This window comes from Echinops telfairi, unplaced genomic scaffold (assembly GCF_000313985.2).
Source record: "Echinops telfairi isolate 266 unplaced genomic scaffold, ASM31398v2 ScPeMD7_23;HRSCAF=83, whole genome shotgun sequence".
NCBI classification, from domain to species: domain Eukaryota; kingdom Metazoa; phylum Chordata; class Mammalia; order Afrosoricida; family Tenrecidae; genus Echinops; species Echinops telfairi.
Genome location: NW_022103920.1, coordinates 33,690,048 through 33,703,439, shown reverse-complemented (window position 1 = coordinate 33,703,439; position 13,392 = coordinate 33,690,048). Strand labels below are relative to the sequence as shown.

Below are 13,392 nucleotides of genomic sequence, written 5' to 3'. Positions count from 1 at the left end.
GGCAGGTACTATTCTAGGCCCTGCAAACTGAACCATGAGCAAAACTCCGTCCTCCCTAAATCTTAGTAGGGAGAGAAGCTGACAAGTATCAAAAGCAACCTAAAAACTCTATCAGTAAAAACACAGTGTGTAGAAGGATGACAGGCACTCCAACATGAGGAGGGGACTGCAGAAGACTGAATGGGGCAGGGCTTTTACACCGGCCACTGAGAGAGAGAACAGAGCATGCTGGCGCGTGTTCTGACAGAGCAGCAATGCTGACACAGCACTGGATTCTGAGAATCCTTTCTTTACTTCCTTAGGTCACGGAATCCTCTCTCTTCTCAAGAGAAGGACGAGTAGATAAGCCATAAACCCAACAGGTGCAGGGTCACAGGCAGATGGGAATATGGGAATCTAGAGTACTTTTACCTCAGCTACTGTCTCCTTTGTGGGAAGCTCGTCGAGACTGAGTAACAACATCTTTGGGCCTCAGGTTCTTGTGTCATTGTTGCAGAGAGAGACTATTTCTAAAGTTCCTTTCTGCGAAAAAAATTACCTTCTGCTGTCTCGAGGACATACAAAGGAACTTCCAGAACAGAAAGCATTCATAAGATACTATTTACCTGTGGTTTAATTTTCTATTCCATCAGCATCACCATTTACCTTTTTCCCAAATCTTAGTATTGAAATAATATTTCTTTTTCACGGAGAGGCTGCTTGACAAAAGAGAACATTTCTCTAGGGTGACACTCTGCATACGCTTCTCCCCAGGAATTTTACAGCTTACTAGAGTCAGTCCCGCAAGGGGCCACGCTTTGCCAAAATATGCAGATGGATAAAGTTGAAACAAGTGCTAATTAAAATCAATACACTTGAGGTCAGCTCCCGAGAAAACTAATAAGCCCAAATGGTGTTAGGAATGCATCTTGGGTAATTAGGAGAGAAACCAAGGAGCGATTCGGAATATCAGTGTGAAAATCTCTTGTCCTGACAATGTGTATTAACACGGTATGGCTTCCAAAAGTATGACCCTGTAAACCTGAGATCCGCAACACCTTCCTGTTTAGCAGACCTATTGACCAGGACGCCTGTATGTACATATGCGAAGGATTCTCAAATTATTACTGTAGACGGAATAAGGATTGGGCCACAGCAGCGAGGACAAATGGAAAAGAGCACAATGACTAGAGTCAAGTACAGGGAATGGATGGCTTGACCACAACTGAACAGAGGGCTGTGCCTCCAGCTCTTGATTCTGCCCTGTGGTTATTTTGGATAAAGGTACAAAATGAATACTCACCACACATTTAGTCCACCACATGTGGCCACAGGGTCTAGCCCAGTGTCTTATCTGACCTCGTGCTTACTGATATTTATGGACCTGAAACATAGTTTGTTCTTTGGGTGAAAAAAAAAAAAGCTTATGTGCAAAAAGCCCAGGAGTATGTATGTATGAATGTAGATTATGGATGACGATGATGATGATAGCAACAGGAGCAGCAATAAAACTTTATGAAGGCCTACTATGTCTTGGGGCATTTGCCAAGGCTCCAAGAAGATCATTTGATTAAATCCCCATAGCAACTTTACAGGGGGCTTCAAAAGGTCTGTGGAAAAATGGAATGGGAAGATAATGAAAAATTTCCATCAATGATTTGAGCCCCCTCATATCAGAAGACACTATCTTTGCTTCTATTCTATGGAGAAAGCAACTGAATTATAGTGATTAAGAAATGTGTCCAGAGTATCGTAAGCATGCACAGATGAAGAAGTATAATTCAACAGGGGGAGAAAAACCATCAAATAAGCTAGTGCAATTCATCCTGCATCCCCAGCAAAAGGGTATGTGGAGCCCAGAGGTCTTGGTCTGCTGCATTCCTCCCTGGAGCACTGGTGTCCATTCTGGGACCATCTCTCCAGGACAGAACCAACACAAAGTGGCAGCACCCAGAACAGAAGCAATATGATGAAAGAGCTCAGAACTCATCACAGGAGGGATGAGGGAGGCTGATTACTTTAAAGTAGAGCAGCTCCAAGCAGCAGAAGGGAAAGCACCAAAAAATACGTATTAGCGGGTTGGTTTTTCTTCAAAAAAAATATTTAATTAATTTTTTTAAATCATTTTATTGGGGGCTCGTACAATTCTTATCACAATCCATACATCCATCGATTGTGTCAAGCACATTTGTATGCAAATCCATGGAAGAGAAAGAAAGACCTGGAGGTCTCTTTCTGTAGAGCTAACAGCTGAGAACGCCACCTGTGGAGCAATGGGCCATGGCTTGAGTTGGGGTGTGGCAAAGAGGCACAAGGGAAAGAGCTGAGCCACAGGAGGGAGGGCTCAAGGTACACAGAGGACAGGGGGCGGGAATATAAGAAAGGCCATGAAAACGTCGCCGACACAGATTCACCAACTGAGATTAAGACTGAATCTCAGGGTGAAAGGAGGGGACCACCTGACCTTCTGTGACATTCCTGACAAGGCCACCAGCTTCTGCTCCAGAATGTCCGGTGGATGGAAACCAAGTCCATCCTGAGACTTGGCAGTGGCCCAGCCTTGGCTTCACACAGAGTCAGCCAAGACCCGTAGGCTCAGAACCGCTGCCACTTGGGGCAGCTGAGCACTTGAAATGTGTGTGGTGTGTAGAGAGATGCACCGTCAAATACGCACCAGCTCTCAGAGCCAGAGCCAAAAAAAAAGGGAGAAGGCAAACTGTCTTTTTAATGACTAAAGACTTATTGAGATTACAGTCTTTTTGGTGTACTGGGGTCAACACAATTATTCTGAAAACGAATTTCACTTTGCTTTTTTTGTTTTGATGGTGGCCAACCAGAACAATTACATTTATACTTGTGCTTCGCATAACATTTCTTTTGGAGAGCTCTGATTTAAATCTTATTTTATTTTTCTAACCTCTTGTAAACAGCTCAATGCGTAACTCATTACACCAACACAGGCACCTTCAAAATTGTATTTTATTTTTTTAATGCTTCCCTCTCACAGGCTTGGAGACCCAGGATGGAAGTCCCTTCAGAGTTAGCTGGCTTACAAAATGCAGAGGGTCTTCATAGAAAGTGCCTTTTCTTCTTTAAACATCAGGTGCCCTAAGACAGTGCTGAACAGCCTACCCTTGACCCTGGGGAAGAGTCCAGAGGACATCCAGGTGACACTAAGTTCGGCATGCAGACGCCCTCCTCAAACCTGGCCTCGCTCAAGGAAAGACTATTTGTTTCTCTGTTTTCCCCATTTCAAAAATAGCTTGGCACTGATGACGTCCCGGGACCCTCAGAGCAAGCTATGTGCATGAGCCTGTCACCACAGAGCCACGGATAATTCATTCTGCAGAGAGGCGGTGCCTGGGCTGGTCAACTCGGTTGCATGGATACAAGCATGTGTCTGACCTGTCCGGACCCTAGCTGTCCACTATGGATGCAAATTAACGCTGAAGGACAAGACTGCACAGTGAAAAAGATATAAAAATTTAAAAGGCCGGGCTTGCAGACAGTCAAGGGAACACTGAGATCAGACAACCAGTCGTCCATGCTGGTCTTCTCCTGAAGCATTTGGCCAGTTTCCTTTAGAGGCCCACGATGAGAATTCATCAGCAAGCCAACATTCGGATGCGGAACAAAAGGGAACAGAGCTAGGACTGCTGGCTTCCCACGGTTGCTTGGAGGTAGGTATGCAAATGAACGCGTCCTTACTTCGGTCCTCCACTTTGAAAGATTCCAGGCTATTACTGTTAGGTGCCCCTAAGTCATTTAGACAAACAGCTGCCCCATGTGGCAGACTGGAAATAACCCATAGGTTTTCCTGGGTGTAATCTTCACTGAGCTTCCTCCAGGGGAGCTACTGGTGGGTCCGAACCACTAACCTTTTGGCTAGCTTAATGGACTGTGCCCGAGGGGCCTTCTTAGTTGGAAGATTAAGAAGCCGAGAATGACAAGGAGAGAAGAAAGTGACTGAAAAAAATGTCTCGCAGTCCCTGGACCTGCTGTCCCTCCGCAGAAAAGGCTGTTCCCCTGGCCACCACAAGCCTGGCCAAGGCACCACTTGGACAAGGGAGGGGACAGAAGTAAGACTTGATCCACTGGAAGCTCATTTCCGTCATTAGAGGCAGACAACAGCCGCAGGAGCACCGCACACCCCAGGCAATTACTCACCAGATGAAGTGTCACCCAGCTTTATGTTTTTCCATTTCTCACTGATACTGCCCAGAGATCAAGCTGAGAAATTCTTCCAACAGCTGGCTATATTCTGCTCTGAAATATGTTTTTTATATTAGATTTACCCATCAATTTGCTTCCCAGTGGGATGCAATTTTGGGGGGCCGGGTGGGGCTGAAGAGGAAATGCCAGTTATTTTTAGCAACTGAAAGAAATAATGAACAGTTGCAAGAGCCGCACTGAAGAAGATGTCACCAAGTAAACTGTTTCCTGAGCAGTCCCTTTGGACAACAGCAGCGTGATGTGCTCAGGCCCACTACCCTAAACTAGGTCAGGTCATCGAGGGGGTACTTAACTGGTTCTCAAAAACCCCCGGCCCCAAACACACACGAATGAACTTTCAGGATGAAGAACCTTGAAATGTCAAATGTTTTGTTACGTAGGTGTGTGCCACAATTAGAAAAATAAAAGCAGATCACAAAACGTGGCAATGGGTAGTGCCAGTCAGTTCTGTATCCTGTGAGGTCTTTGTTCACCTCTTCGCACACTGGGGCTCAAAGCAGCAGCAGGTGCCCTGTGGGATACAAATTCCTCTACATGTGAAATTGACACAGGGCTTTAGAGGATCTACTTCTTAAAAATACACCCAACAATCTGAAAGTATTTCATTTGGTCTTTCTATTTTTCTCCCTTTTCTTGTGGACCAGGGAGGGGGGGGTGTGCAGCTCTAGGGGAGGGTGTGTGTCCAGCAATGGGAACATTACTACTTAACATGTGAATTTCCAGCTCCTAACATCTAAGAAGTGGAAACTCTGGGTTTTAATGGGAGACCAAGTCAAACAAAATCCAACAACGAATAAAAAGCCCCTCCTTGGCTTATGAACAAAGGGCAAGACACATAAAAGGTTTTCAACAAAACATGCAACGATAAACGGTGTCTTAGTCCAACCTAATGTCCTCTCTGACACCACCTTCACAGTTCCCTAAACTTCCACACCCCGAATCCACCTGGCACTTTATAGTCATGAACATGTATATCTTATTGACATAGTATAGTTTTCCTCAGTGGACTGTAAGCTCCATGAAGGAAGGGATGTTTTTCTGTTGTTGCGTTCGGTTTCTGCTGTGGCCCTGTACCTAGAAGACCATCTGTTACACAGCAAGTGTCAGTAGGATAAATGACGCTTAATACTTTCGCACCTGGCACAGAGTCACCACTCAGTCAAGGCTTGCTGACATGAATGAACCCAAAGTTTACTAAAAACACCTTGGTCATCAGTAAACAACACCCTTCCAGCTCAACCCCTTGGGTTGTGCACAATAGCATTCAGAAAACCCTAACTGCCATCACAAGAGTTGGAGTACACTTCTTGAATTTATTTTGGTTGACAGATTGTACTGTCCTACTCTAAGAGGCAGCAAAGTTTTGACAAACTTGGCACTTACTTTAGCGTGAATCTCCTTAATCCACATTTTTCTATGTACTACAGTGTGACGGTTAGGTTTTCTGTGCCAATTTGGCTCCTGTAAGAATATGTGGGAGGAGTTTAGCCTGTCAATCAGGTCGCAGTTTGATTGGAGGATGACTGAGATAAATGGCTTTCTGAGGCCAGCCTCCGTCTTTCTTTCTCCCTGGTGATCAGACCTATGCTCCTGAGTTAGTCCTTAGACTCAACCATGTGCTGCGATACCTACGGACCCAGCCAACCCATGGATCTTGTCACCTTGCTACGCATCATAGAGCTTGAGGCTCCATCATCACCTGCTTCACCACACTACTGGTGGATTTTGTCACCGTGCATGCACTGCTAGAACTTGTGGCTCCATTGGGACTTGCTTCTCTACATTCCCACTTTATGGCCTCTGCTATGCCTCAACTTCTCATCTTCCTGCTGTTTCTGCCCCACTCTGCCAAGTCTGCTGCCTGCAGACAGACTCTGCTCGTCTTGCCTGAGGGCAAATGCAACTGTCTGCTTCCTTGACCTTGGACCAGCAGCCAGCATGAGTTGAAGGACCTTCAGTATATTAACTGTCACATGAAAGTGAGGAGAACTGAGTCCTCTGTACTGCTGTGTGGAATAATAGCTTTGTATTCCATTTCAGTATATAAATCAATCAATCTATCTATCTATCTATCTATCTATCTATCTATCTATCTATCTATCTATCATCTATCTATCTATCTATCATTATGTGCCCTGGATTTTTTTCTCTAGAGAACCCTGCCTAACACAGACAGGTATATATTTTGGGAATCCTCAGTGGAAATATATGCACAGTTATACAGTTAGATATACAAAAAGAATCAGAAAAGGTGTATAATTGTATATGTCAACGACGTGTAGTTGCATACGACATTTACAAGATGTGTGGGACCCCATGGGTTCTGCAGCAGAACGGTTCCACAGGGTTTTCTGGGTCATATCTTTATGGAGCAGTTGACCAGGTCTTTCTGCCGCTGAGTGTCTGAATTGGTTCAAACCATCAACCACTGCAAACTGCTTGCACTACACAGACTGTGCAGTTACCTACCAGGCATGATGATATTAGAAAACCCCAACTTCCTCGTTATGGATACTCCATGAGAAAATACCGAGGAGTATTCCCTTCTCATTTGTTCCATGTCGCCATGTAACAGTTGTAGGGAAACCGCCAAGCCTAAAACAAATGGGAGAAAGCAGAAGAAAGACTGAGGGTTAGAAATAGCACGAAGGCAAGCGCTTCAACAAGTAAAGACCTGTGGCATTATCATCTTAAGGTGAGCATTAATTTTCAGACACAATCAATAGTCTACAAGAATACTGTCTAGATTACCCTCTTCCAACTTCAGCCACTGAGTTTTATGAGGAAGTTGACAGCAAATGGACACACTTAAACAGAAGAGAGATAACACCTGGCTTGTGTCCCCAAACTCTGTACTCAAGCTCCAGATGAATGGGGCAGATTCCTGTACCAACACTCAGTCCATCAACGGAGGGCTACCTGAACCCGGAGGATGTTCATGTTCAAATGAAAGGGGTTTGGTTTTTGTTTTACATTTGGGTGTAAGCACATATAGCCAAAGATACACTATTTCAAAATTTCTATACATGCACTTTTCAGCGACATTGATTATATTGTTCAAGTCCTGCTACCTTTCACAATTCTCTCACCCCACGACTATTATCGGAAACTCACTGACCCCACAATTCCCAGCCAAGTCTCCCAGTTGCTCTTTTCAATTTGATCCCCCATACAAAATTCTTTAAAAGAGCACCAGGCGCAAAGCAGATGCACTTTACACAGTAAGAGGAAGTACTGCTTTGGTTCAGTGATTTCTGGGCATGTGTGGTTTGGGCATTCCCATTTAATGATGATCTCAGGGAACAGTTTGAGGGGTCATCCAGCCTCAATGTCCTCCAAAGCCTGATACCATCTAAACAGGCGCTTGAAGAAGGAAGATGCATAAGTACCAAATATCAGAAAGATGACCAGAAATCTGAAGACACAGAATAACTCAAGGTTTTAAAAGATACAAAGGATCCCAGAGAACAGAGTAGAGTAGCTCCATAGGAATTCCAAGATTGTAAATCTTCTCACACAAAAAGCAAGCTGCCTCATCTTTCTCCAACTGGTGGATTTGAACCACAAGCCTCCCGGCTAATAGTCTGGTGATTGACCTACTGGGGCAACAGAGTTCCTACTGCTTTTGAGCAGAATGGTGAAAGCATTGACTCAAAGGGAAGCTGGAGCCTCGCCAGGGCTAGACTCGACCTTCAAGAGACATGCTTAAAGGTCAGGGACATAACACTGGCATGCACAGGGCCTCTCCTAGTGGCCCCCACTTTCTGACATGCAGATCTACTAGAATGTTTGCCTTGGAGCGGTGCTTTGAGAATGAATCTGGAAGGAACACAAGAGTTTTCAATTAAGCATGCATCCCATTTGGGCCTAGCTAACCTTTGTTGTAGGAGTCTGGTAGGGTGGAGAGTTACTCATTGAACTGCTTAACTAAAATGTCAGCAGTTTGACACCACCAGCAATTCCCTGGGAGAAAGATGAGGCTTTTCCTCCTCTCATTAAATGTATAGTCTTGGAAACCCACAAGGAAGGGTTTACTTTGTCCTACAGGGTCGCTTTTCTCGCTGGATGGCAGGGAGCTGCTTTGCTTTGTATCCTGGAGTCAATTCGATGCAGAGGTTTCCCCCGTGGCCAAGTAAACTGCCTCCTGGGGCTTCTTGGCTGTAATCTTCATTGGAGCAGGAGGCCACTTCTGTTCTCCTGGGGAGCCACTGTTGGATTCAAACACCTAACCTTATGGTTATCAGCTGAGCATGTAACCGTGGTGCCACTAGGGCTCCTAGCTAACCCTTCCACCCACTGAGACCTCTTCGAAGCACAGCTCTACACTGGCACACAGCAGTGACCCTGATGGCAACTGAAGACCATTAGTAGGCTCTCATCCCCACCCCACCTCCATTTTGAGTGGGTGGCTGAAGGCAGGGGTCAAGATGTTGGAGGGGGGGGGGGGTTTGAGGTGGCAACTGCTCTCCTACAACCTCAAAGAACGAAGTACCAGGAGAATAAGCCTCTGGACGCTGGCTGGATACAACTCTCGTTGGGATATTTTATGTGGTGCCATTGGTTGCTTTTCAAGCCCAGAGGCAGAAGAATAGAGACAAACTGAAACATGTCGCCACCCATCTGTCCGAGCAGTTCTTTCTTTCCTTCTGTGAGTCAGCAGTCCTGACTCACACTCTCCCACTACCCCCACTTCGTTCCTGGCAGCTCTGTTCTCCTCCCACTGCTGTCCTTCTGCCTTCCACATGCTCACCCACACCATCACCACCATTGTTAGCATCACCAGGAGTCGGTATTTGTAGAATGCCAGTGTGTGCCAGACACGGTACACCATAACAGTCCCTCCCACTGGGGAGAACACGGTTCAAATCTGGGTGGGGAGCACAAGGAGAGAATAGGATTGATTTAACCAGATGCAAGGCAGGGCCCTGTGATCTCTGCAAGTGAACATGTTACTCGAGCATCTCGGTCAAAAGTCTGATGAGCGGAGAGACACCGGCAACTACTAAGTGGTACACACAAAGGAGGGGGGTCAAAGGACTGAGCTGTGGTGAAAACAGAAAGAGCTTGCCCAGTTGGGGGTAGGTTTGGAGGAAGGAAAACTGACCGAGATTCTTGTTTTGTTTTTCTGGGGGGCTAACATACTTCAAGCCAGCAGTGTAATTTTATATCTCAATCCTGAATGCTTTACCAAGCATGAAACTTTGAGGAAAGCAAAGCACAAAGCATTAACTCCCAGTAGATCGGGAAGAAAGGGAATGACAAGAAATTGAGACAAACTGTGTTTAGGGAAGTACAGCTAGAAGGAGGCGAAGTGTGAGCCGAGAAGTACATCAAGGTTCTCTATATAGGGAGTCATGAGCGTGGAGAGACAGAGAGGATCCGTTTAGATAGAAAGAGGAACCATCTGGTGGACAGAGGAAGGAAATGGAGAAGCGATCCCTATCAAACTGCACTCACTGCCTTTGAGCTGATTCCACTCCAAAGACACTACCATAGGACGGAGCAGAACTGCTCATATGGATCCCAAGGCTGTACACCTTTCTACTGCAGAGTGGCTGGTGGGCTCAGAAACAGGGGAGACAAAAACAATAAATTAGCGTGGGGGAGAAAAGAAAAACTAAGTATTTTAGACTTGATTGCATCCCACAGTTTGATTAGAAATGATAGCTGTCAACATGAAGGTTTGGAGAGGTAGAGAGAAAAGCCACTTCACCTGTCTGTCTAGTCCAGGAGTCCTCAGACTATGGCCCGCAGGCCACATGTGGCCCACCGAGGACATTTATCCGGCCCGCCAGGAGGTTTTGCCCCATTTGATTTTTTACTTCAAAATAAGATATGTGCAGTGCGCATAGGAATTTGTTCATAGTTCTTTTTTAAACTATACTCCTGCCCTCCAACAGGTCTGAGGGAGAGTGAACTGGCCCCCTGTTTAAAAAGTTTGAGGACCCCTGGTCTAGTCAATGGGCAGTAATTTGGGAGAGGCAGTGATTTTGAGGCAGCCCAGTTCTCTCCAGAATGAAGACCATGGAGTCTGGAAGTGGAAATTCAACAACTTGACTGAAATAAATGTATCTGACTCCTCCCACATCATCAATTCACTTCCCAGAAAGAAACCACGATGCTTGCCCAAAACACATCAAAGAGTGGGTCTACTTTGAATATGCCCATGAAAAACCACATGAGCTCCCCCAGTGGGAAGCCCACAAAGGAGTCATTACAGAAGGATTTATTTATTTCTAACAAGAGAAACTCCTGATGTTATTTTTATACTTTGCCCTCAATTATAATGACCACAATAAAGAGGCTGGATAAATTAGTCACCAGAAACAAGTAAGAAATAATGTCTTAAGACTAAGAAATTACTCATGACCACAAAAGAGATTGAACAAATATTTATGCCATTCAAGAAACATGCTTGGCCCTATCTTTAGTTGCTAATGGCTTACGGCATAGGATATGTGTTCATTGAGCAATGGTTCACTTCTTATGCTTTGCTTAGTGAGAATATTTCACTGGCCTGGCCTACTATTTGGCGGGTAAGGTAGCTTTCTAAATGTGATCTACCTGCTTTACCTTCTTTCTGCCACAATTTCTGGACAATGCAGTAAGGTAGGCCTTGAGGAGAAAGCTGGAGAATGGAACATAAGACTATAAACAAGATTCCTGCTCCTAAGGAACTGGTTACCAGTAATACACAAAGAACCCACCCATGTACAGTACGATGTAAAGCAGAATTGATGACGTGCACCCCACTGCTGCCATGTTGATTCCGACTTCCAGAGACCCTAGAGGGCAGAGGGAAACTGTGCCAGAGAACATCTTTCTCTCTGGCGTATGTGGTGAGTGCAAACTGCTGAACGCTCCCTTAGCGGTCTAACACTTACCTCACTGTGCCACCCAGGATCCTTAACGTGGTGAGAAGGACATTAAAATCAGGGAAAGTCATCAGGGATTGGGTTAATTTAGAGAATTCAAGGAATTCTTTTTTTTTTTTTTAATAATAGGCTTTATGACCGCCAATTAGTTAAAGAACCAAGTTAAATATTTAACTTCACAAAATAATATTTTCAAATTACTTTTTGAAAGGAGGGAAGGAGGGAGGGGACAGGAAGAGAAGGAGGAAGAGAAGGAAAGGAAGTAAAGAAAACCAAACGCACTGTCATCGGGTTAATTCTAACTCATAGCCACCCAACCAGACCCAGTCGAATGGCTCTCTGGGGGTCCAAGGCTATGTTTTATGGACACAGACAGCCTCATCTTTCTCCAGCAGAGTGGCTGATAGGTTTGACCTGCTGACTTTTCAGTTAGCAGCCCCAAACTTAACGCATTGCACCACCAGCGTGCCATTAGTAAATGCCAAGAATGAAAATGTCAAGGAAGAAAGAAACCTTATTTACAGAAACATTATTACACTACACTTTACATAAGCCCAGATGTTTAATCGTCAGTTACAAGGTGTCTTGGTGGCTAATGGTTCAGTGTTGGACTGCTATCCACAAGGTCAGCAGTTTGAGCCCACCCGCCCTTCTATGGGGGAGAGATAAGGCTTTCTGACCCTGTGAAGATGTGCAGCTTTGGAAACCCACAAAAGCAGCTCTACTCTGTCCTATGTGGTTGCTCGGGGTCACAGTTACCTTGAGAGCAGTGACTGGTGTGGTGGAGGGGCTGTCTAATTCTGGACAAAGGCGTAGTCATTCAGGAATCGGGAGCCTGTAAGAAGACAGCTTCTAGTTCATGACTAAGCTTAAGGAGCAGCCCCACAAGGGAGACAGGCTTGGTATCTATTTAACCAAACGTGACTGGTGTTTTGGGAGCTCTAATTGTCCAGGACTGTAAGTAACTCACTCTGTAAACGGGTTCCTTCTAATTCTACACTCTTTTATTAGAAATGGCAAGCACAGCATGGCTTATAGACAGTAGCAGCCAAATTAGTTTAGACTACATCAGCCACTTTGCCACCAATGACCCCGATGGGAATGGAACGTAGTGACAACCACAGTGGAGACATTCCAGCTGCTATTAGGGGTGAAGTGTAAGAGAGGTCTCACATAGCTCACTGCATGACCCCAACTCAACGTTAGCTTCTCTGTGCCTCAGATTCCATGTCGATAAAGATGTTGTTGCCGCTGTTATTCATTCTGACTCAAAACCACACCATGTGCAACAGAAGGAAACATGGCCTGGTCCTGAGATTTCCTCACAATAGTTGTAAAACGTAGAAAATACCAATTCCACAAATTCTTTCAGGCTAAGTCTGGCACCAAGGAAGTGTTCAAGATTGTTCACAGCTGCTGCATTTGCTGCTACAATGCCCCATATTGCAACATACTATTTTTCTGTTCTTATCCTTCCCCATCATGAATATCAACAAATAGACTTCTATCAAAAGACAGTACGAGTCCCCTAAGTGTCACTCACAAAGATAGTATTTGTTTTATAGGCAGGTTCAATTATCACTTGATTGAGCATTTCCTAGCTCCTGAAAATCTCTACAAGATCCACTGCTGTAGAGTTTTCAAGACAAATCTGTCTACCAAGAGTAATACTCTACAGTGGAGCCAGGACAAACATAAAACAGATACATACAAGTAGGCGAAGTGCACTAATAAACATTTGCGAAGATTGTGAAATTCTTAGTGACACAGGATTCAGGGTTTGTGGCCAGATATAAATAAGACAAAGTTCTACATAAGTGCCAAATTGTGAAACAGCATTGACAAGATATGTTGAGTGTAATTTATTGGAGAGGTCATTCGGCTATCTTATTTTGTTTCCCAGTTATCATAATTTTTAACTTATTTTACTTAATTGCTATCTTCTAAATACATTAGATTTTCTTATTCCAACTTCCCTCTCCACTAGTAGTCTGAAAGTTACATATTCTAGGTTTTTTTGTTGTTGTTGTTGTTATATTTTCTATTCTGACTCTTTTGTTAAATGCGTAACATAAATGATTTAAAAGTCTACATAAACATTTTTATCCGTCTTCTGGCCAATTCCAGGAACTTAAATCTTTTTTACTCTGAAGGTGATTTTATATATATATATATGTTTTTTATAGTCAATGTTTATTTAGATTTATCTGTCAGATTTATTTTAGCAAGAACATTTTTAGTGGATGGGTAAAAGTAAACGATGGCAGGAATGACAAACAGAAGAGGAATATTCATAATCAAAAAT

The 13,392-nt window shown here is 44.3% G+C and overlaps 1 protein-coding gene across 1 annotated transcript in view; it reads right to left on the bottom strand.

Moving 5' to 3' along the window:
* The window catches only part of DOCK4 (dedicator of cytokinesis 4), a 503,583-nt gene that overhangs the window by 171,128 nt on the left and 319,063 nt on the right, over nucleotides 1-13,392 (bottom strand). Inside the window, exon 13 of the mRNA XM_045288941.1 lies at nucleotides 6,682-6,807. Within this exon, the coding sequence (XP_045144876.1) occupies nucleotides 6,682-6,807 (126 nt within the window). The remainder of the gene's footprint in view (nucleotides 1-6,681; nucleotides 6,808-13,392) is intronic.